This window comes from Lynx canadensis, chromosome A1, assembly GCF_007474595.2.
Source record: "Lynx canadensis isolate LIC74 chromosome A1, mLynCan4.pri.v2, whole genome shotgun sequence".
Taxonomy (NCBI): Eukaryota; Metazoa; Chordata; class Mammalia; order Carnivora; family Felidae; genus Lynx; species Lynx canadensis.
In genome coordinates this window covers 230,755,788-230,781,568 of record NC_044303.2, presented here as the reverse complement: position 1 = coordinate 230,781,568, position 25,781 = coordinate 230,755,788, and the positions used below count along the sequence as shown (strand labels likewise).

Below are 25,781 nucleotides of genomic sequence, written 5' to 3'. Positions count from 1 at the left end.
TTTATTTATATTTGAGAGAGAGAGAGAGAGAGAGAGAGAGAGCGAGCGAGCAGGGGAGGGACAGAGAGAGAGGGAGACACAGAATCTGAAGCAGGTTCCAGGCTCTGAGCTGTCAGCAGAGAGCGCAACATGAGGCTCGAACTCACGAACTACAAGATTATGACCTGAGCCGAAGTCAGACGCTTAACCGACTGAGCCACCCAGGCACCCCAAGAATAATCTGATTATAGCATCCCCCTGCTTTAAAACCAAAGCATCGCCACTTCTAGATGTGATATTTCACTGTCTACAAAACAAAATCAAAACTCCTTGTGTTTGAAGTCACTTTCTTTCACTATTACTAGGGAAGTGGGCCGATTTTCTTTAAAGAATTTTTAATATTTATTTTTCAGAGAGACAGAGACAGAGAGAGATACAGAGCATGAGCGGGGTGGGGAGGGGCAGAGAGAGAGGGAGACACAGAATCTAAAGCTGTCAGCACAGCAGTGAACTGTCAGCACAGAGCCCTACACAGGGCTTGAACTCAGGAACCGTGAGATCATGACCTGAGCCAAAGTCGGCCGCTTAACTGACTAAGCCACCCAGGAGCTCCAAAAGTGGCCCCATTTTCAACATGGAATGATAGACACGGTGATCTAGAAAACTAAGATCCAAAACTGGAGAAGTAGTGATCCTAAGTCCTCTCTTCCTGGGCCATTGTATCTCCCTCATTCCGATGCCCGCTATGACATCATGCCCACTGTGACACCATGCCCGATGTGACACCATGCAGTTACAGAGTGGCATTGCCTGTCCTAGAACACTCCTGATGCCAAGAGAAAACTCCCCACCATTCCTGCTGGCAACTTCAGGGGGATTGCTGGCTCTCTGGGGACTATAGACTTCACCCTTAGATTGCCAGTCTGTGAGTTCATTTCACTGCCTCTATCCTGGTTGTCAGACACTGTAACACTAATGACTAGACAATAACAAGAAGAGAGGATTATTTGGGGAAGCATTCATAGTCAACTGATTCTACTTCAAGGGGATATTATCCATGGAGACATGTGTGGCTTTATTGTTGTAGCAGGTTCACTTACAGGTAAAAGTAATAAACATTCTTTCAGATAGTATTGTTAGGATTATTTCTTTGATTTCAACAAACCTATACAAAAGAAATCCCAATCTATGTGACCTGTATGGTGACTAGAGGGGAAACAATTTAGGGATGTACCTGGGCTGCTTAGTTCTTGTTCTACATCTACTTTTTGCTCCTACTAAGTCTTCAAGACCCATATTCCGTGACAGCACTCTCTCCTACCCATCCAAGGCTTGGCTTCACCATTTTCCTTTCTATGCTGTCCTATAACACATTTCTGTTTTTATCCCATGCTGTTGTCATTCACTACATTCTTTCCTGCTCTACTATTTAAACTTCTTGAAAGACGCACAATTTTTCATTAATCTTTCCAGTTCTGGCATAGAATAGCTCAATACATGTTTGTTGATTGGGTGAATCTATATACAGTTGAATGCAAAAAATAAATAAATTTTCTCAAGACCCTATTGTATACCTAACTTGCTATCCCTTTACTATAAGATCTCATTTAGCATGTTTCTTACAAAGCTTCTCAGTAGATGTTCTTAAAATCCTAGCCCAATAAATCTGAAGAGATTATAGGGATTACGTCTAATATTAACTGGGTAGAACTTACAATAGTTCTAAAGAATTTATTCCCTAGCTTTGAGATAGGAATCCAGGACTGTGTCTATGTGAAAAGCTAAATACTTCTTGGAACCTATTTCAAAAATGGAGTTGATGGGTAAGTAGTTGTGAAAAAGCCTAAATCAGATTTCTGTGAAGTGATCTCACATACAGCAAAGACAACATGAAAGGTGTCTACACTTTCTCCTTCGTTGACTTATGTATGGAATTCCTCGAGGGTTGATCTGGTTAAAAGGAACTGATGAAGATCAATCATAAACTTTAACTCTATGCACCTCGTCTTTTCACCAAATGCCTTAGCCTGCTCCTTCCTTCAGCAGCTACAGATGAAGTTCAGGACAGGACCACCTCATAGCTGCATCAGTGGATAGAAGACGGTTAGGATTGAGCTAAGTACTAGCATTAAAGTTATGCTAAATTACTCTTCTTTAAAAAATTTTTTTTTAATGTTTATTAATTTTTGAGAGAGAGACAGAGCACAAGCAGGGGAGAGGCAGAGAAAGAGGAAGACACAGAATCTGAAGCAGGCTTCAGGCTCTGAGCTATCAGCACAGAGCCTGATGCAGAGCTCAAACCCAAAAACTATGAGATCATGACCCGAGTCGAAGTCGGATGCTTAATCGACTGAGTCACCTACGCACCCCTTTGCTAAATTACTCTTGGTCATGGCAAAACAAAATACAATGCAATCTGATTCCTTGCCTATTAACTTTAAACAAACCTATGAAGGAAAACAAGTTTTAATCACCTGTTATTCCACATTAACTGCACAGACATTACTCTATTCAAATATCTTTCTTATGAACTTAGATCTTAAACATGTATCATTGAGATTCACATTCCTCTTACCAATGACTGACTATTTTGATGACACTGGTTTTGGTTTCACTGGAAAGACCTAGTTTTAACTTGTAAGACACGTTCATTATGTGCAACTTACATATGGAAACATATCTGTCAGTTCCAACTAGTTTAATTCCAAGCTATATTACATAAATGTTCAGGCTTCGCTATTGCCTTTTAAATAATAATTAAAAAAACATATATTCCTGGGCTACTATAACATAAAATAGTAGCTAATATTTATTTTGTGTTTATTACATATCATGCACTGTTTTAAGCTCCCTTCATATACTCACTTTGAAATCCTCACAACTCTACGAGGTGGACAGTATTATTAACCCTAATTTAACACATAAGGAAACGGAAGCATAGAGAGGTTGAATAATGTAATAAAATGTATTTTACAATACTTTTATTTATGGATAACCTTTACCTCTTAAGCATTCATGCTTTGCCACATGCTAGCCACATGGCATCAGGCCAGTTAATTTATCTTATTAAACCTCAGTTTACTCATGTGTCAGATGGGCATTACGACTGCAGGTGGTTCCTCGTGGAAAGGATTAAGATCATGTGTGTGGCACAGGTACCTGGTTCAGGGTAAGCCATCCATGATTTTTAGTTAATATTATTATTGGTAGGAATTCAAACAATGACTTCTCGTCTTAGATCTGAAGCTTATATTTCATGTACTGTTGAAGAAGACCTGAAAGCCCTGAGTTTCTCCGGTTTTTTACTTATAGATGAGATTAGCTAAATGTCCCCTGCCAATCAGATCATGCAGTGCAAGATCAAATTAATGTTTGCAGAGCAGTCAGTAAACTTGAAAGAACTACACACATACAAACTATCATTTTCATTAAATCACCTGGGAGGAAATTGCTTTGACCTTTTATTCTGTAATTACCACTTCAGAAAGTTTCAGGGCCCTGGAGATCACATGGCTAAATGTTTTTACCTTATACATATGTATATGTGTATGTGTGTGTGTGTATGTGTGTATGTGTGTGTGTGTATATATGTATATATGTATGTATATATATGTATGTATATATATGTATAGGTATATACATATATATATATACATATATACATACACACATATAAATATAAATACATATTTTTACTTTATATATGTATATATGTGTATTATATGTATTTAATGGCAAAATGGTAGATAATTTTTAAAAAATAGGCTTTCAGGAATTCTTCAACAAAGCAACTCTCAGAGATTTTCTTGAGATACAGGCCTGTCTCTCCAAAGTTTCATAGCCCTGCTTCTATAATTACAGATGAAACACAATAAATTTAGTGCTCCTAGTAACAACACCAACACATCAAGGAAACTTTGAAATGTTTTCAGTGTTTGTCCTTAATTTGCTGAAGGATGGAGCAATGTTAAGATAAAAATAACTTTATAAAGATAATTTAAATAAAATTGTTATAGTGTGCACAAAGGTCAAACCCAAATTAAATGTAAATTCTCTTATTTATTTGAAACTCACTTTCCAATGATGCTGAGTAAATGGGTATAATTTAAATAATACTTTTATAAATTTGGGATATAAGGATTGCTTTTGCATACAGCAAACAGAATAAAGTACCACTAAACAGCTATTCATTCTGGAAATTGGAATTTAGAAACTTTCCACAATTTTCAATGTGGACATGGCTGAAATTTTCAATGGCTTAAAATAGGCTTTAAGAAAAAACCAAAAATACTAGTTTCAGAAAGAAAGTTTGAATAAGATCATTTTTTTTTAAGTTTAGTTATTTTGAGAGATAGAGAGAGAGCACGAGCAGGGGAGGGGCAGAGAGAGAGGGAGAGAGAAAATCCCAAGCTTGATTTGGGGCTCAAACCCACGAACCATGAGATCATGAGCTGAACCAAAACCAAGAGTCGGTCACTTATCCGACTGAGCCACCCAGGCGCTCCTAAGATCAATTTTTTTTTTTTTTTAGAAGCACCTGTGTGAGTCAGTCATTTATTTAAATATCCATCTCTTGGGGCTCTTGGGTGGCTCAGTCGGTTAAGCGTCCGACTTCAGCTCAGGTCATGATCTCACAGCTTGTGGGTTTGAGCCCCACGTTGGGCTCTGCTGACAGCTCAGAGTCTGGAACCTGTTTCGGATTCTGTGTCTCCCTTTCTCTGCTCCTCCCCTGTTCACGGTCTGTCTCTGTCTCAAGAATAAATAAACATTGAAAAATTTTTTAAAAATAAACATCCATCTCTTGCTTTTGGCTCAGGTCATGACCTCACGGTCATGAGATGGGGCCCTGTGTCACCCTCTGCACCATCAGTGCAGTGGGATTGTCTCTCTCCCTCTCTCTCTGCCCTTCCTCCCTCTCAAAATAAATAAACAAACTTTTAAATAATAAAAAAAATTCATATAACGGGAAATGGGTAAATGGTAGGGAACAGAAGCATATGAAAATAAGGTTATTTCTGGATAATCAATTCTTCTATATGAGCCTAGGGATCATGGTGAAGACAAATAAAATAAAGTTATCGTCCCATTATTACAAAAATGGTGTGTACATAGTGTTGCTAATTGGATAGAAGAGAGAAACGAGAACTTCGGATATTTAGATCTTTCTATTAAAAATAATATTGGCTATGGCCAGACAGAAATAGTAAACTTAGTTAGTATTTTATTTTCTTATTTTAGGAGGAGAGAAATGAGCCAGACTGAGCAATTTCATCAACACCATTTGTTGTTGTTGTTATTACTACTGTTTATTAGAAAGGCTGGCTTACAAATTATTTATTCTTTGGGGAGATATTTCACATCTCGATGCATAAGAAATGCAAACATGCAGACACTCAGAGCAGTTCGTCTCCCACTTTCCTTAGGAAGACGAGATTCCTTTACCAACAACCTCAGTATCATTAGAGGGTTTAAAAATCAGCTCCATTCCAATAGGGAGAAATACAATTTAATATTAAGAGGTACGACTCCGCATCTTTCTAAGGGTACAAAGGACAAGAAAATTTGGACGGATTTTAAGACTGAAATAAGTGGTTTGATAAACTCAATCATTAACGTTGAAGCCTGCTGTCCTGACCTGCTTTCCTGGAGGCAAGGCAGAGGGGACGCAGGGGCACCATGGGGATTCCGAGCTCCACCCACTCAAACACATCAGTCTGTAACAAGGCTGTGGCTCTGACAGCAAGTTAAATATTAGCTTAATTGTAAATTACCCTCTATATTTAATTTCCGTACGCGGGGAGGTCATGTTTGCTGTGAGTGATGGCTTAATTTATTTTTAAGGAGAACTTGAAAGGTTTTTCTTGTGATTGTATCTGAAAACAAAGTGAATGGATCTGACTGAAGGGGCGTTCTTTGTGGAGTTAAAATTGATAGAAAAAAGAAAAAAGGAAACCCCAGCAAAAACTGTCTAGAATCAATCTTCCAGACAGAGAAAGAAATGCATCAATAAATCTTTAAATGTTTTTATCTTCCTGGGAATAATGACGTTTTTAAATGAAAATCTCTGAATTTTTCTTTTTTTTTTTTTTAATGTCTGCTTATTTTTAAAAGAGAGCAGGGAAGGGGCAGAGAAAGAGAGGGAGACAGAGAATCCCAAGCAGGCTCCGCACTGCCAAACACTTAGCTGACTGAGTCACCCAGGTGCCCCCCAAGATCTTTGAATTCTTCTAAAGATCCTTGCCGGTACTTCTCTCTCTCTTCTCTAATACCTTACTCAGGCAAGTCACAGAGCATAACATTTGTGGCCTTGATCACTTCCTTCATGTATGCACATTTATAGGGGAGTGTGGAAGGGAGCCTGCTTTAAAGGGAAGGCAATTTAATTCAAATCCCTCCCTGCGACACCACAGAGCCCCAGCAAGGTGCAAAATCGCTCATGGTCTCATCTTCATTTTAACATGCGGATTAACATAACCTTCCTCACATGCAAATTGTAAGAATCCAGGAAGATAAAGAATAAAACCTCACTAGCATTAATAATGGCATGTAAGTCTTAGCTATTATTATTACAATTATCACTATCAAAAGCAACAGTAGTAGCCATGCAAAAATGAAATATCTTAAGCTTTTTGGAGACAGAATTTCGGTCTTAGATTGAATTTCCCTCTACTGCCCTAAGTCCAGGCAGACAGATTTTTTTTTTCTTTACGAAAAAGCCCAATTTAATATCCAATAGTCTCTGGGCAACAGTTTATTAACCACGGCCAGTGCAGATGTGAACTGTACTGTCATTCACAGACTCATTGTACCCAAGAATATCACAAGAGACTGCCAAAGGCTTTAGTGACATCATGAAGTGTTACATCTTCAGACTGTCACTGCTCTTATCTGTATAGTAATCTACTTTAGAAAGAAAGAAAGAAAGAAAGAAAGAAAGAAAGAAAGAAAGAAAGAAAGAAAGAGAAAGAAAAGAAAAGAAAAGAAAAGAAAAGAAAAGAAAAGAAAAGAAAAGAAAAGAAAAGAATCATCAGGAAAGACTGTAATGGTTCCCTGTGAGTAAACCCTTACTGGCTCCTTGTGATGATTTTGGTACAAATATTCGCAAATAACTGACTTAATAGCTAATTCCAGAACTCTCCTGTTAGCTGATCATGTCTCTTCACCTAAGGAACATCTCCTCTAACCAACCACAGAAGATTGTCCAAATCACAGCTGCATGTGGAGAGCAGACTTCTCTACACTGTTCTTTACCAGGAATTCAGTTCTTGAGAGGTCTTTCCAGGAGTCAATAGTCTGCAATGCTTTGACTCACAGTGGTTTTTTTTTTTTTTTCTTTTCTTTCTTTTTAAAGCATCTTAAATGTGTCAGAAGATACAGGGAAAAAAGTCATGGGCCTGACTTTAAAAATTTACCCATCAATTCCCAAATACATGATTTAGCCAGGATTCATCTGGTTTTAAGTGACCTGAAGCTCAATTTGAACGAGTTTAAGCAAGAAACAATGACAAAAAAAAAAAAAAAAAAAAAGTAATATATTGGAATGATGCTGGGATGTTTCATTGGATTTTTCAAAAAGTTGAACCAAACATTCTGGCTTTCTTCACAGGTCAGAAAACAAGGTCACCAATTACCCAAATTTCATCTGTTAGACCATCAGCCTCTACTCAACATGCAGCGCTGGGACAAAAAGACCCAGAGACGTGCTGATGTGTCCGTATCTATTCAAGTCACCACTCGGGGCCATCAATCCCCTGCGAATGGCACAAACCCGGGGTACCTGGGACTGTCCTCAGAGCAGGGGCCTCGGGTGAGCCTGGCAGCCACCGCCAATGTGTCTCATCTCCTACAAGTGTACTGTAGATTCCTTTCTACGAGGCCTAAAGTGACACTGCATCATTATAAAGTCATAATGCCTAAAAAAAATGAAAATCCTAGCAACAAAAAGAATTGCAATTTAGTCATGCACATAGCTAATTAGTTTAAATAATGAAATCACAAATGAGGAAAGTTAACAAGGTGAAAATGCAATTTCTCACTCATTCCTTTATGTACACAGTATAAAAAGGTAAAATTCAAGCAAACACCCAGACATCTCACATTATTGTGAATAAAGAAGATAATTTACTTGGGTTAAAGTCTTTCATAATTAAATGTGAGGATTATTGCTACTGAAATATTCACATCACGAGCTTGCAACTCTTGATCTATCTAAATACATCAAATTTCATCTAATTTCTCTCTCCACGTACAATTCCTAACCATTGTTATTTATTTTACTACCCGTTCATTCATTCAACCTAAAATTGAATCACCATCAGTTATTAAGTTAGAAAGTACTAGAGTCTCGATAGTAGAAATTCTGTTATCAAATAGAGAGTTTTGGAAAAGGCAGAAAGTAGGAGGCTTCACCAAACTTACCATTAACACTTTCTTAAATACTCCCCAAATCTGAATAAAATGGGTGCATTCCTTTCACTTACATAAAATAGCCCAATAGCAGTGAAACATCAGAACTCCTGGAATGGATTTTACATAATTAATTCAACTTTGGTGGCTAAGAATGAAATTTATTACTATTGTTACTCATATTATTAATTGACAAAATAATGTCATTTTTAAAAGTGTAACCACTGCACAAGGAATAGTTTCTACAGTCCAGGAATTGTGGAAGTCCCTTTCTCCAGTATAAAAAAGAAGGGGGATATACCTCAGAGGGGCACAGAATCACTTTCCATAATATAATTCAAGCAGTGGCTAATATCCTTGAATTAATACTTAGGACTACCCGGAATCTCCTATCTCATTTTGTGAGAATCCTAACTGGCCTAAGATTTATGTAAACCTTGGGACCTAACGTTCTTCCAGTCCTCTTTGGCTCTGAGCTCCTGCTTCTGTAGGAAAGACCTCTCCCTTCTCTCAATTACAACAATAGACCCAGGAGCACACCAGGATGAGACACACATCTTGCTTTCTCTGATTTTATCCATACTTCTTGACATCAGGCATTCACCCGTGCTGGGGCATGCGTCCATGCCTGTGGTTTCAGACGACTTTTAAATCACAGCAATACAAATGACCTGATTATCAAGAGTTCTAGACCCATTTGTTTCTTTATTGCTTTATAAAGAGTTTCATTAAGACAAGTGACAGAGGGGGGCACCTGGTGGCTCAGGTAATGATCCCAGGGTTGTGGGATAGAGGCCCCCTGCTGTTGAGCTGCCTACTGAGCATGGAGCCTGTTGAAGATTCTCTCTCTCTCTCTCTCTCCCTCTGCTCCTCTCCCCTACTCACGCACGCTCTCTAAGAAAAGAAAAAGAAAAGCGACAGGAAAAATGATCTATATATTCTTCTAGAAAGTTGAAATTTAATATAATTAAGTGTAATCAGGAGCTTCAAAATACCTCTTATCCTGTCTCTTCAGCATTACATCGCATGTGATATCCTGACCATAAGTAAAACTCTAAAGGCTTATTTATTATGGTTTATCTTCAGCCAAGTATCCTCTTCCTCTCTCACAAACTGCTAAGGGACCAAAGAAACCCCCAGATTTACCTTTGGGTTTTATGAATTCATCCAAAGTTTGAGATTGCATATATGTTTAATTGTCAAACAAAGACTGGTGAAGAGAAATTCATGAAGCAGATATAAACTAATTAGGGAGCACAGATTTCCATGGGGTTGCACAGTAAATTTATTAACTAACATGTTTGTACAATTTGTGTTATAATTTGCACACATTCCATCATAACTCTCATATAAGACTCTTCATTTCAGTAGATAATTAAACTTAATTTTGGAGAGATGTTACATGCCTTAAAAGGGTATGTAGTAAGAAAATGCTAGAGGAATTTGAATCAAGTGTACTGATGCCAAGGATATCACTTCTCCCACCATATCAAATATTGGCCTAAATCCCATATCCACTTATGAATAAATCCTCAAAACAAGATGACCCACTTTACTTCAGGAGCCACTACCAGTTTACTCTGTGCCATGGCAGAAGCTCTGAAAATTTAACTTGTCTTTGAAACTGGAAGAAACGTTTTTAGCCCAGTGATGCCTACTGCCCTTTCGCCAGGTTATCAAAGGTTCATCAAATGTCTTAGCTCAAGTTTTTAACTGGACTCACTACAAAGGCAATAGTTTCTAATGCTACATATTAATGATCAGTCTGTTGATAGACACCAAATTATTTAGAAGTTATGAATACCTTAGACAACTGAGAAAAGACTCTTAGCAGATACAAAAAATCTGCATATATTTAAACTATGCCAATATTTAAAAAATAATTTGCAATATTTATCTTTAGTGATGGAATACTAATTAACAAATTTTATTTACTAACAAGTGAATACCAGACCTCAAAAACATTTAACATGTGGAGGAGACTTGAGTTCATTTAGTTAAACTTTGTATCAAACGTGAGTCCCTGACAGATATTCATTCAGATTCTCCTTAATTCTAATAACTAAAGGATTCACTATTTCTTTCTTTGAATTTCTGGGCAGTTCTGATTTTAATTGTTGTTTTAGGTAATATTACAGCACATAGTCTTTCCAACTTTTTTCATATCCCTGTTTCCTAGGATTGCCATATCTTAGTTTCATATCCTGGTCAGAAAAAGAATAAAATAGGGGTGCCTGAGTGGCTTAGTTGGTTAAGTGTCTGACTCTTGATCTCAGCTCAGGTCTTGAAATCAGGGTCATGAGTTCAAGCCCCATGTTGGACTACGCACTGGTGTGGAGAGGAGAGGGGAGGAAAGAAGAGAAGGAAAGAAAAGAGAAAACCAAAAAGAAAAGACAAGAAGAAAAAAGAAAAACGGTAATATATTTTGGGCATCCTATGGAAAGGCAATGAATGAAGTTGGCAGCAAAAGGCCCACCCAGAGCCACCCAAGGCTACAGGCATCAAATAATAGCACATTTACAAGCAGCCATGGTACATTTCTGTGCTGCCACCCACTGGTCAAAGGTCTGCCACTGATCATTGTTGGTTAGCGAATTTCCCGGAGAGACAGAAAAGTGATTAGTTGTACTCCTTGGTACTTCCCTAAATTTGTCATTTGCCAGCATCATTGAGGAGATTTCTTCCATGTTTGAAAGTCTCCACCTTTTGAACCCATTCTCAGGGTAGACTTGCAATAAAATTGGTCATTAACTCTAGCAATATGAACCCCAAGCCTGACCATTTTATTTGGGCCTTCCAAATATTTCAAGAGTTACCTGTCATTGAATTATTCCTTTTCAGCTTCAAGTTGCTTAAGTTTGCAACTAAGGATCATGTCTGGTACAAAACTGAATCTGCTATCTGCCAGTTTTGATCCTTTATCCTAATTCTCTTCTCAGTTGGATAACATCTGTCTAATAAAAGTTTTCTCGTTCCCCATACCAAATATTTAGAGGCAGCTCATACCAACCTCCTTCCCACTCCAAGACAGTTCATCAGTGTTTCTCCCATCTGATGCCCCACATCACTTGCCTTCTAGACTCTTCACAGGCCTTGGTGCTGCCCCGGGGAATGCTGGGGCTTACAACAACTCATGTTTAGGAGCTTATTGTATCTACTCTATAAACATACTGCAAATATTTTTAAATGTATTATTTAAATATTTTACAATTTATGATCCTGTAGAATATAGAATAACATATGCTATAGAATGGTTTGCCATGTGTCACTAGGCTCTGGGCTAGCACTTCATTTCAAAGAGTGACCTCTGCCCACAGGGATAACTATAAAAAAAAAAAGACATACAAGAACAAGGATGTGGGGGCGCCTCGTGTGGGCAGCTCGGTAAATTAAGCTTCTGACTCTTGATATTGGCTCAGGTCATGACCCTGGGGTTGTGGGACTGAGCCCCACATCAGGCTCCAAACTCAGCATGGAGTTTGCTTGGGATTCTCCCTCTCCCTCCCTCTACCCCTCCTCCACTCACATGTACTCTCTCTCTCTCTCTCTCTCTCTGCAAGTTTTTTTTTTTTTTTAATAAAAAAATAAAAACACTGATTGAAGAAACTGAAACCCTAACAGGTTATTTTATTACAAGTACGCAAAGCATTCAGTTTTCAGCTAAAATGGAACAGAAAAAAACAAAAATAATAAGTCAATTAATGAACGTGTACCCTCCACACAAAGACACTGGATTCATTCTCTGTGTCGGGCACTACTGTTCTTGGGCAGCAACGCAACAGTAAGGGGGGGAGACCCAGCCACAAACCTATTCCAGAAATTAACTGATTAGTCAGTTCTCAGAAAAAGAATTACAATTTTTATTATTACTATTATTATCATTATTTTAGTAGCAATATGCATGTAATACTAAAATATTTCATTGACATTAAATCAAGTGACAACAGCGTGAGAAGGGTTGAAAAGCTCTCAGGATGATAATTTCTTTTCTTTTTTTTTTTTTTTTTTAAAGTTGATTCATTTTTGAGAGAAATAGAGAGAGAGAGAGAGACAGAGAGAGAGCATGAGTGGGTGAGGGACAGAGAGAGAGCGACAGAACCTGAAGCAGGCTGCAGGCTCCAGGCTCCAAGCTGTCAGCACAGAGCCCGATGCAGGGCTGGAACCCATGAACCAAGAGATCACGACCTGAGCCGAAGTCGGAAGCTCAACGACTGAGCCACCCAGGCAATCCTCGGTATGGTAATTTCTTATCTTGAGTCTCCATAAAGACTGAGTCGTCCTATTCCTGCAGTATTATTAAAGCCATGTTTTTGGAAGGCATGCCCAAAGAGGGCTGAGATGCCATTTGTGATACGTGAGGGCTCCCCAAAAAGAAAGAATTTACACTCTAGATTATTAATTTTCAGCATAAACAGTCTCTCGTTTTGACAGGAGGTCTACAGAAGGTAGGCAGGTGGCTGACAAGTATTTGAAGCCTGGGGTATCATTTATTCAAAGTGTCTGTGTTCACTAATGGGTGGCTCCGGACACAGCCGATCTCTTGTCTGGGCAGAGGTGAGAGTACCGGTGCTGACCTACAGGACCACAACTGCACTTTAAAAGTTTCACAACAACTCAAAGATTGAAATGGCCTTGGTTGACAACTCGGAGTTCTGCTTCCCAAAACAGGGCAGACAGCAGCACCAAAATGCACGCGGGATTGCTCATATTTGCCTACAACTATGACATGATCTTAGATTGAATTCAGTGTAATCCTAATTTTTTAAAATTTTTTTTTAACGTTTATTTTTGAGACAGAGAGAGACAGAGCATGAACGGGGGAGGGGCAGAGAGAGAGGGAGACACAGAATCGGAAGCAGGCTCCAGGCTCTGAGCCATCAGCCCAGAGCCCGACGTGGGGCTCGAACTCACGGACCACGAGATCGTGACCTGAGCTGAAGTCGGACGCTTAACCGACTGAGCCACCCAGGCGCCCCAATGTAATTCTAATTTTTAATTCTGAACATAACTCCTGCACCTAGCAGACCCTCCAGGATACCCGTCTAAGCTGTAAAATGCACCCCCAGGTAACAACTATTGACTGCTGAATGCAGCTCTTTAGAACTGGCTACTAAATGCTAAGGATTACCTGTCCTAAGCGACTTTTGTTTGTTTGTTTTGGTCTTGTTGAGTCCTTCTGTCTCCTAGTAATTACGCAAGTGGTCCAGCTACTTCTGGAGATGCTGCGAAGAATGTAAAAATCAGAACTTGTCATGATCAAGGAGGAGGATGCTGATCTTCAGTTTTTTTACGGCAGCAGGCCATGGAGCCAGCTCATTTAGAGCCTGGGGCATGAACCTGCACGTTTTCCTTTAATGACTGCAGCTGAATGACAGCAACGTGAACATGATCGATGGACTGCCGCGGGCGTGTTTACCTGTGTCACTGATGCATGCTAGAGAAAACTTCCGTCCACACCACTGATTCTTGGAAACAGGAATGTTCAATGAAAAGAAAGCCGTGGCTGGGGCGCCTGGGTGGCGCAGTCGGTTAAGCGTCCGACTTCAGCCAGGTCACGATCTTGCGGTCCGTGAGTTCGAGCCCCGCGTCGGGCTCTGGGCTGATGGCTCAGAGCCTGGAGCCTGTTTCTGATTCTGTGTCTCCCTCTCTCTCTGCCCCTCCCCCGTTCATGCTCTGTCTCTCTCTGTCCCAAAAATAAATAAACGTTGAAAAAAAAAAATTTTAAATAAAAAATAAAAAAAAAAAAAAAGAAAAGAAAGCCGTGGTATTGAGCTCACAGTTCTTGTTTCATACCACATTTTCTCTACACACATTAACAATGAGGTGCGTAAATTCCTTGATTTTTTTTTTTAACATTTATTTTTGGGAGACTGAGAGAGACAGAGTGTGAGTGGGGAGAGGAACAGAGAGAGAGGGAGAGACACAGAATCCGAAGCAGGCTCCAGGCTCTGAGCTGTCAGCACAGAGCCTGTCAAGGGGTTCGAATCCATGAACCATGAGATTATGACCTGAGCCCAAGCCGGACGCTTAACCAACTGAGCCACCTAGGCGTGTGAATTCCTTTTGTTTAGAATCTCATTCATGATTCCTTCAGATTGCAAAAATATATTGCAGATCAAATTGATGTGAAGTTATCTGCCTCTCTTTTCCTAGTTAAATGAGAGCGAGGCAGGCAGGGGCATCATTTAACCTGATCTCAGCAAACTTTGGCCATAGAGAAATATTTTTGGGGGAGAAATATTAGACAATATATTGAAGCCCATTATTATACCTGAATTGAGAGAGAATGCAGTACAGTGAAAAGAGCACTGGATTCAGAATAAAACAAGCTAATTTTCTCATTTCAATTCTATGGCAATTTCTTATATGGCTTTAGGTAAGCAAATTAAATACCATTTTAAAGTGAGTTTCTTTGGTCATCAACAGAAGACACTGGATGAAATAATTACTAGAGTAACAGTCATTACTTACAGATCTCATGAAATAAATTTTACATAAAGAGTTAACAGAAGTATGTCATTTATATTTTATAAAAAATATGTACATTTTAATGAAATGTAGTGTCTAACCTTTTAAAAACATTTTTGCGATTTTGAGATACTATTTAACAATGTTTTCTTGTCCTATCATATTTTATATGTTTATCTTTACTGTTTCCACCATATTTGGTTCAGTTGTTCTGAATACTGAACATGTTTCCCCCATTTATTCCCTCTAGAATATTCTGCCTGTTAATTTCCTACTTTGCAAACCCTGTACAAGGGCACTGACTAATACCCCTGGAGCTCCTGCTTTGTAAGTCCTGCCTGTGGCTCTTATCAGTAACTAATTATGACATATTTTCCCAGTGAGTTTGTAAGGGTCTTTAAAGTCTTTCTCAAAACTTTGCTCCAGGCAGGTTCTGTCAAAGTAGACCCAATGATTTATGTACAAGGAAGTGTGACATGGCATTTTTGTTTCATTCTGAGAAAATTGAATCAACCTAGGAGATCAACAAAGATGGAAAGGTTCAATAAAATTATAATGTTAACTCACAGTGTATCTGTTTAGGTTTTAATACAATAGTGATATGAAAAATAGTCTTACTATAATATTAAGTATACGAGGAAGTATAAAAAATTTATAAAGGAAAATAAAAATGTTGTATAAATAATTATATATTCATATAAAAATCTTAGAAGGGCTCTTCCCAAATATTTGCAACAATCTCTAGCTGCAATATGACTCCCAAATAAAATTTTTACCTTCATTCCTTTCTGAGTTTTTAAACTTTTTTACAATGTGTATGAATTACTTTATAATGGAAAATTCATAGAAACTTTATAAAATATCATATTAAAATGTTCAATGTGATTTCACATATGAATATTTAGCAATGAATTCTAATGATAAATATAAAAGAGGCATTAGAAAGGCACTATAATGTCATGTTACAAAACCCCACATATTAAAAGCTTGCCTTCTTTTTTTAAATTTTTCTTAATGTTTTTATTTATTTTTGAGACACAGAGAGACAGAGCATGAGCAGGGGAGGGGCAGAGAGAGAGGGAGACACAGAATCTGAAGCAGGCTCCAGGCTCCCAGCTGTCAGCACAGAGCCCAACGTGGGGCTCGAACTCACAGACTGTGAGATCATGACCTGAGCTGAAGTCGGATGCCTTACCGACTGAGCCACCCAGGCGCCCCTAAGAGCTTATCTTCTAATTTAGCATATAAAAGCTTAGTCCATTTTTACTTTTCCCATCATAGCGTCCAGTCCCTGAAAAACCCAACTCCTAATAGCTTCAAGGGGAACAGAACAGACAGCATCCAAACGCATTAATTCTTAGAATTTGGGGTGATTAAAAAGGTAGATAAGTATACGTGTGTCTTGAGAAGCGTTACAAAGTCAAATTTTAAGGAAAAATTCAAAATAACTTACAGGCAAGAACAGAATATACACAAAAGAGCATGGCAGGCAGGAGGAGGAAGGGAGGGAGATGACCCATCCACACTTCCAGAATATTCACCAGTGACTAGAACTCCTAGCGCCAATTCCCAAGACCCTAGACAAGCGGTTTAGGACACTCGTTGCTCCGCTCTCTCAGGCTTCAGTCATCATTTTTGCGATGTAACAGATCCAGGATCCACAAAGAAATAGACTGTTTCACACCCAGCAAGTTCCATCAACCCCCTGCCACCTGACCACTCCCCTTCCTTCCTACCTGGAGCTCCACACTGTTACATACACCACTTAATTTCCTTCTTTAGGTTGCTGCGAATCTAAACACCTAGTCTGGTCAGCCTGTCTGCACCATGTCTGTGCATGTGATATCCATCCACAAGGCTTCCTGATCCTTGCTGACTCCAGGATCTGCCCTTCCTTCTTCCAAACCACACCCTCTACCAGGACCCAGATCTGTAGACTCCTGGCTTGCAACTTCAAAGCGCAGTTCACATCTCGAAAAAGGTCATGACTGTTCCTACCATGGTTTATGTTCTAACAATGAAAGCAAGGGGGAAAATATGCTTTCTCCCCCCATTTTCAATCTACATCTGGCTTGAAACAAGAAATAAATTCAAAATCATCGAGCAATTCTCATTTTAATTTTAATATATGGAAAGAGTTCCACTTGTGGCACTTTGATACACAGAATTCTTTTTTCTGTGATTACATGAATATAAAGTTCACTAGTCTTTGCAGATAATCCTTCCCTATCTTCTTGACCTTTCCTAAAGGTGTTTTAATTTCCTCTTTTTCATGGATGATAATTGTGTCATTACTTTCATAAGATGCTTTCCCAAGACGTAGTTTGGAAAGTGATTAATCATCACAGGTCATTTTTCACATCATGTTATCAGAAACTACTGTTCCACATTACAGTAACACTACCAATGCTGAAAGACTTGGCAATGACATGTGGCACAGGACAAAGACTAATTAAAGGAGGATTTTATAATGTGCTCTTTCCCAGTCATATGCTTTTTATACAGAGCTAATGGAGTTTAAAAATTATAAATAGAGGCCCCTGGGTGGCTCAGTCAGTTGATCGTCCGACTTCGGCTCAGGTCACGACCTCGCAGTTCGTGAGTTCGAGCCCCGTGTCGGGCTCTGTGCTGACAGCTCGGAGCCTGGAGCCTGCTTCCGATTCTGTGTCTCCCTCTCTCACTACCCCTCCCCCACTCTCTCGCTCTCTTTCAAAAATAAATACACATTAAAAAAATTTTTTTTAATAATAAATAAAAGAAACTAAATAAAAATAAAGGCATGCTATCCTCACCATGAGTCAATGTAAAATATCAAGATTTCTTTAGATTCCGTGTAAGAATGTTTTAAAATGCTTGTTTCGTGCCTTCACAGGACATACCATGTATAAAGTACTCTGTGCAGTAGCTTTGTCCATAGTGGGAGGTCAGAAGTGTCTTCACTCCTACTTTCCCCTCTATTAAAAATAATAACAAAAGTGATTAAAAGCAAGAAATCTTCTGTTTTACCACCTAGAAAATAATCAGTATTTGAAATAATGGTACCAAAAATTTCCTCTAAAATCAAGAACATGATTGCAATCCTTGTGCAAAGTAAAAACAAAAAACAAAAAACAAAACAAAAAAATAAACAAGAGAAATTGCTGTAGCAATAGTGTCTAGGGTTATAAATACTGTCAAGTTAAGGAATGTTCTTATTAGTATAAATTACTTGGAGTTTTTAAGTTTTGTCTATAAGTTTTTAAATATTTTATACATTTCTATATATGTTTTTCTTCTAACTTCACTGCTAAATAGTAGAAGTCAGAGTTCAGATTTGTGTATCACCCAGGGAAGGTTAGTTCTAAGCACAGTGTTGGCATTTGATAAACACTACTGAAAAATACAATGAAATGAGACACTGGCATATACTGTTATATGCCTACAATTTCTATGTAACCTATTCCTTTTTAAATGTTCTTCACTGGTTGAATTATTACAAAAAACACATTTATCTGAGTCATAATTTACAAAGATCAATGAACTATATGAGTTCTAAAGGTCTTTAAAATGCCCCGTAATTTTTCTAGCTTATACAAGAAGACTATTTGGATGCCAGTGTTGGAATTGTATGATGACCAAATGAAACAACAGTTACCTGAAGGAAAAGAAATATTCTTTCGAAATGAATATATTTTTAGGAAAGTCATGGTTTTCTTAAGAGCAAAGGAGTACCATGTTGATTTAAGGCAAAATACAAAGACAAGGTTACATAGTGTAAACGAATATAAATTCTTATCTAATTGTGTAGACCAGCACTGTGACAATTAAAAACAATGAAAACACACGGGCGAACACCAGGACTACTACTCATAGGCAACCACAAGCGAACATTATTGTGCTTCTCACAGTCACACCCCTCCACATGGGCGACGCGAGCACTGTCCCTTCTCCTGGAGACCACTGTCTTGGAATTGTCATGACTCTCCACCACCTTTCCCAGAGTCAAAAAAATTTTGCTCTCTTTTCTCACTTTGATCTCATCTCAAAGAGTCACAACCTAGGTCTAAACATTAACAATCATGACTTTCTAATTCTTGATTTTGAGCACACAGCTCTCAAGCTATCACCATCTGCACACTCACTGCGAATGCATTGTCACTAACAATTTCTCTTTCCCCACTTCCACTCTATGTCACTTCCAAGATCCATCGTTATAATGGCTGTCTTGCATCCCTCATCTCCAATGCCTCCCCTCCCCACCTCTGCTTAGCCCAGCTCCCTCCAAACAAGTCCAACTCAAACAAGATGACTGTGCTCATCTGAAGAGAGGGGAAGAAATACCACAGTTTCCAACACCAAGCCATCGGGTGACCTGAGACCATGTACTTTGCCTCTCTTCCATTCTCATGGATGAACTGTCTTTGTTCCAAAAGCCATTCTTTTCTCTGATGCACTAGATCCATTCACTCTCATCTACCCAGTAACTTTTCTCCCTGTTATTTCGCCCCCTTTCAAGCGTTATAAATTTCACTTTCTATAAGTCACTGCCATCATCATAGGGATACCTACCATCCTTAAAAAAGAATCCCTTGATTGTTCTCACCCCTTTAAGACACCCCACGTTTGGGGCTGCTATATATAATGAATGGCTACCAATCACCCCCTCTAAGTTACGTATCCAAATCACATGAACAAAGTCATCACATGCTTGTCCTCCACCCACCCCGCTCCTCTTCTGATGAAGGACGCTTGTTTACAGGAGAGGAAATAGGAATTAGGTCCCTCTCTCTTAATGCCCCATAGAGAAACTTGATAACTTGGAAATGAGACAGATGTGTCTGAAATACAGAAAATTACCCATAGAGTATAACATAAATCATGGTTCTATTTATGTTAATATGAAAGTATAAAATTTACCAGCTAAAAGCAATCAAGATGGGAAATTAGAACAAAGAAATAAATCAATGAACACCTTTTCATGGAGTAACCCATGACTGCTTGGGTTCAAGGTCTCTAGGACTCAGATTACAAATATCTTAGTCATGCCATACATGTCATGTGGACACATTTCATGACACAGGGCTTGGCATGACTTAAGTTCATTCTATGGTTATAAACCAGAATTTATTTCTATGCAATGTTAACTGCCTGTCTAAAAACTTACATTATTACTCTCCATAACAACTTATTCCAATAAACTGTCAAACTGAGTGTTCTTTATACATGTATTTCTTTCATCGTTATTGTACTTTGCATATATAAAGTGCTCAATACATTTAATGAATGAGTAAATAAATTATGCAACCTATCACTCGGCAGTGAGCTCAGAATATATGCCTGCTGTGATAAAGAATGACTTCTCTCCTGCAGAACTGATGTCCAAGGAGACAGCACTGGGGTAGCACATAAGAGTGATGCCATAAAATTTCTTCCTTCAAACTTTCTAACTTAACAAATAGGACTTTTAGTCAGGAAAGCTATTTCCCATTAGCACCAAAGAGGACCAGGCAAGCAATAGTCAAATGAACATATTTATAAATGTTATGTACATAATTATTAAAAATCATAAAAGACATTTAATGGCCAAAGTCAGTTTTCTTTCATCTCAGCTAATTTTTTTTTCAGATATATTTAACTTAGCTTTGGCTCCATAGATAATAGCCTAGACCTCAGGAAATGATGCAAACCTTAAAAATAACTTAGGACGAAAATCTTCAGTGAAGAAAAAAATTGCTTGTTTGCACCAGGCCACCCAAGGAAGTCCATGAACCTGGCTGCTGGTGGATCAGGCCTTAACATGGGCACACGCTGCCCACAGGACCTGATGATGCCTGAGCCTCTGATGCGGAGGCTTCCAGATCCTCTACTCGGCTTCCAGGACACACTCTCACACCTGTTCACATTAGTTTCCTGCCACAAAGAATCTAACCTTTGCCATCCAAAAATGAATGCTGGACTTATTTTAATTATTTGAAAAAACTCTTCACAATAAGTTTTTATTAAATCCTCATCAAGGATTTGGGAGGCCATGTTATTTATAGCAATGTATTTTTGCTTCAAGCAGCTTATCCACTCTCTCGACTACAAACATCACTATCTCAGCAGAAGTAGCATCTCCTAGTATCCAACTAATATCTATTCCAATCTCCCAATTCTTTCTCTCATTTTTGATTGTCTTCCCTATACTCTACCTCCATCTAATCGGAAACACATATGGTAACCAATGTTGATAGTTTGATTTATTTCCTCCTACACTTTTCTAGATGTTCATAAACATAAACAAAAATATTTATTATGTTGTTTTTTAAAGTCCTCACGGAATTTTTCAAAGATATAATATATAGCTCCAACTCATTTTATTAATAACTACATAAAAAGGATATAGCTTTTATATAAAAGATACACCTTGGGGAAACTGGGTGGCTCAGTTGGTTAAGCATACGACTTCGGCTCAGGTCATGATCTTGCGGTTCATGAGTTTGAGCCGCGCATCGGGCTCTGTACTGATAGCTCAGAGCTTGGAACCTGCTTCGGATTCTGTGTGTGTGTCTCTCTCTCTCTGCCCCTCCTCCAGTCACTCGTGTTCTCTCACTCTCTCAAAAATAAACATTAAAAAAGATACACCTTGTTTTTCAACCTATCATTATTGTTCTATTTTTTCTATCCTAGATAATTTTTCAATAAACACCCATATACATAAAACCTTATGATCTAGGTCACCCATTTCTATACTATCTATGTCTAGGCACAACAAATCAAAGGCTACTGAACACTATAAATGCCAATTCATAGCAACATTTCATTTTAAACAAAGGTTACAGCAATACACATTTCCATATGAAGTGACAAAGAATGTGAATTTCCTCAAACCTTAACCCTTAGGTAGATTACAATATATACTATTTTTTAATGTTTGTCTGTTTGGTAGATTAAAAAAAATCATTTCTATCTTGAATTTTATATCCCTGATCAGTAGAGTATAGAACATTTGCATGTATTCATTGGTCTTTTGCATTTTTCTTCTGTGAATTGCTGTTCATATTTTTTGCCTAGTTTTCTATTCTGTATTTCTTTTTCTCTCATCAACATTAGGAAGCATTAATATACTAACTGTATCAACACTTCATCATATTTTTGGCACATATTTTCTCTTGGCCTATTTTTTCTACGATTTTATGTTGAATGTGTCCTTGTGTTTCTGAACCCTCAGTTATGTCCTACAGAGAGAACATTTTGGACCCACTGGACACTATAGTGATGAGTATGTTTGGTAAGGTAAAATCTCTCTACCAAAAATTTCCTTGTAACTCTCGTATACTTATCCTTCCCATGTAATTTTTACAATAGTTTATCCCAGTTTGTCAAAGAGACAATCAGCCGTAAGATCCTTATTACCATAGCCTAAAGTTTATACCTTTATTTGGGAGAAAGTGATATTATTATGGATCATAGCATACCTTGCCATTTATTCCTAATTACTTTATGTCTTCTGATAAAATGTTATACTTTTCATCAGACAGGTCTTGTCATTTTCTTGTTCAGTTTATTCCTCCTGTTTTATATTTTGTCACTAGTCCAATGTTACTGGCCCAAAGACTTCCAGATCATACCTGAGTAAGAAACCGTGGCATAGACCAACTTTAACAAAGCACTATCTTGAGTATGGGAACTGCCAGGAACCTTCGTTCCTTTCTTCAATTACTCCTTAAAAAGAGTCAGCACGCTCATGAGTGTGCTTTTGGTAGCAAACTCATCGAGGAATACGGCCTGTGCCTCAATTTCCTGCTTACAGACCATTTTCAAAAACCAGATTATCCAATTACTCTATTCAACTTTGCTTTGTGTACCCACTTAGTCATACACTTCCTGACCCGAGGGCACATTTTGACTGAGAGCATCATCGATCCCTTCTGTCAATGGATCTTTCCTCAGCTACTCTATTGATAGCCTGGCCACTTCTGCTGCTTATTCAGCATCCCTGAATCATATAAACCAAACACAGGGTGCTTTTTCAATTTCTTTAAAAAATTATGATTTATATTCTAGCACATGCTAAAAGAAGTGAGAAAAAAATCTTGGTTTTCCAGCTTTCTTTGATTATTTGCCACCCTTTATTTACAAGAAACATAACTTTTCTGAAACAGTTTTTTTGTTGTTGTTGTTTTTTTAATCTAAGACTTCAGACTTTATTTACTTATTCATTTTAAGGCAAAGTAATGTCAGGGGAAGAAGCATTCAGATTTTAATTAGTTTTATAGGGGAAGTTCTAAAACACATTTCTTCCAGATCTATCTCAGAGATACTGGAAAGACCAACTCGCCTTGACCCAACACAGAATTCATCTGCTGTCACACATACTAATTTTTTAGACTTGTGGATATATTTTGATTGTTGATTAGACTTTATCTTTTCTAAAGACCAATTATTTGGCCTCAGCATTTAGCAGTATTAAATAAAAGGTCCATCACCAAATCTTCCAAAACTTCACCCATATAGGGAATTTTGACTGTCAAGTGTTTTTGTTTGTCTGTTTGTTTTGTTTGTTTGTTTTTTTACCCCCTGTGGAATATTTCTCAATGAAAAGTGCCTAAATCATGAATAAAAACATAAAACATATTAATCCACTCTCCAATGGCAATTATAACCCAATTTTAATATTTTTATACTAAAAACCAACATTTGGCCAGAAAATCGTAAGTTTCTTCCAATGTAGCTGAGTCATCATGGGTTCATCTGAAAGAACAAGTTCTAAAGTGCTCCCATAAGTAGGTCACAAAAGTGGAATGTTTCTACCTGTTCTTTGACCGAGGCGAGGATGGCGGAGGTGGTTTCCGTTTCTGAGCCATCCCCATTGGAGGTGGTCAGGCCAGGGCTCAGGGAGCTGGTCTTCTCTGAGGTTGACGAAGGCTGGTCTGGGACAGGCATAGCTCCTGCAATGCAGAGGGACATGTTTAATGCAATGTGAGATGTCACCATGGCAAACAGATACAACTGTCAGGAACCTTAAGCATTCCCCTTGGGAAAAATGAAAATTATGAACTACACAGAAGGCACATGACATCATTATAGAATAGGAAACAATACAAGTAAACAGAATCGTTTCTCCTTTATCACCCCAACCAAATTCTAAGATACACTCACAATTTTCTGTTTTGTATTTGAAGTAAGTGGAAGAAGAAATAATAAGAAGCAAAAAAAAAAAAAAGAAGAAAGAAAAAAAAAGAGTAAAGAAATGAAGTACTGAGTCTTTTTTTTTTAAAAAAAAGCCAGCTGATCTACTATTTTATTTCTGCTTTACATAATTTTATTACTTGTGTATTGGTGTATTTCCATCTCAAAGAAAATCTATTCAATATTCCCCTTTATAAGGAAATCACAAAAATAAATGATCAATAATTTAGAAATAATTAAGGGAATTCATGAATTAACATAAGAAGATTAGTACTGTGAATACTAAATACCTAGCCCACTCCACAAATATTTACCAAGTTCCCTCTCTGTGACCTACGGCAGATGAAAGCTTTTTAAAGCTGCCAAGGCTCATTTGCCACAGTTTATTTTTTCTGAGTTTATAAAAGAAAGAAGAAACTCAAATAACATCAGCTCAATTCATAAATGGACACCATTGTACAGGTTAAAAACAGCATCCCAAAAGTTATTTTTTCCCGTTATCTTTCCCTAACAAATAAATAAGACTAAAGTACTTATTATATATATAATCTAGCAGTGCTCATCAGCAGGGGAAATAATAATTAACCAATAACAATTTTTACCAGAGCACTACAAAATCACTATTCAAATAAAAGTCTGGGAGTAAATAAAGGTGGTTTTCTCGCCTCCAACTATCTTATCACATGCCCCTCCGGGAACCAGTGCTATGTGAATGTTAGAGTATTTCCTGTTCTACTGTATCTGAGCAGCCTGGGTTTTCCAGTCAACAACATCATTTTCATAGGAACCCTTGCACTGTGATATTACCTGTATTTGCTAGCAGTTATCAACTAGGGCTATGCTATCTGAAACAGGTTCTATTATAGAATGTTCCTTAAAATGTATGAAAAAGGTGGTCATCTAATTTTTTCACTGGACTTTCCAAATTAGTTTTGATTTGTTGTCATTTTTTAAGTAAAAATTGTAATAATAATATCAATGACGATTAGAATAGCACGGAAAAGATAAATCGGTTACAAACAGAATTTATAGGAGGTTTCGGGAAAATAATATTTGCAAGCAAGATTCGAGCAAAGAGTAAAGATCAAGTTAAACATAGTTTGGCAAAACGTAACCATGGCTAAAAAGCAGAAGGTATTTTAGGTGATGGATACTAACAAGATGAAAGAAAGTGATTTAAATAATTATGGTGGTGGGGTTGAGAAGGTAATAATAAAGCACAGTTTTATATTCCACTTGCTTTCACACGTAGTATCCTGTTTGATCAAGCCTTATAATTATAAGGATTTAGATAAACAGATCAACAAATGTTGTGCCCAGGTAACAGAGCCTGGAAGCCAAGCCCTTCTAATTAGGAAAAGTGTGAGAATGGGGGGAAGGGGGGGGGGGAGGGCAGAAAGCAAGAAGAAAGGAAAATGGAAGTTCTTACATGCAAAGTCACCCCCCTCGCCGGCCTTGCATCTCCGCCTGTATCCATGTCACTGGCATCCAAAGGGGACTCTACCTCTTCCAAAGGGGACGCCCTCAAGATGGGAAAGGATGAGTCTTACATATTTTAAATTATTTTAACTTTCATGTTTTCCAAATTTTGTCAGGCCCATGTGAATCTAGGTTTTGGACCAGCATTATTATCAATATATTTTTTGACAAAGAAATTGTCTAAAGTTTCTAAGTTATTTATATAATTGGGCCTAGAACCCGGGTTTTCTCCCTCTTTATTCCTATTTTAGGGTCCTGTGATGCATTGGCCTATTTCCCATTACCTGTGGTGCTGCCTC

General features: G+C 38.0%; 1 protein-coding gene across 1 annotated transcript in view; it reads right to left on the bottom strand.

Annotated features, from left to right (window-relative positions):
- CTNND2 (catenin delta 2) overlaps window positions 1–25,781 on the bottom strand; it is a 946,486-nt gene that overhangs the window by 761,182 nt on the left and 159,523 nt on the right. Inside the window, 1 exon segment of the mRNA XM_030332482.1 lies at window positions 23,626–23,762. Coding sequence (XP_030188342.1) covers window positions 23,626–23,762 — 137 coding nt within the window.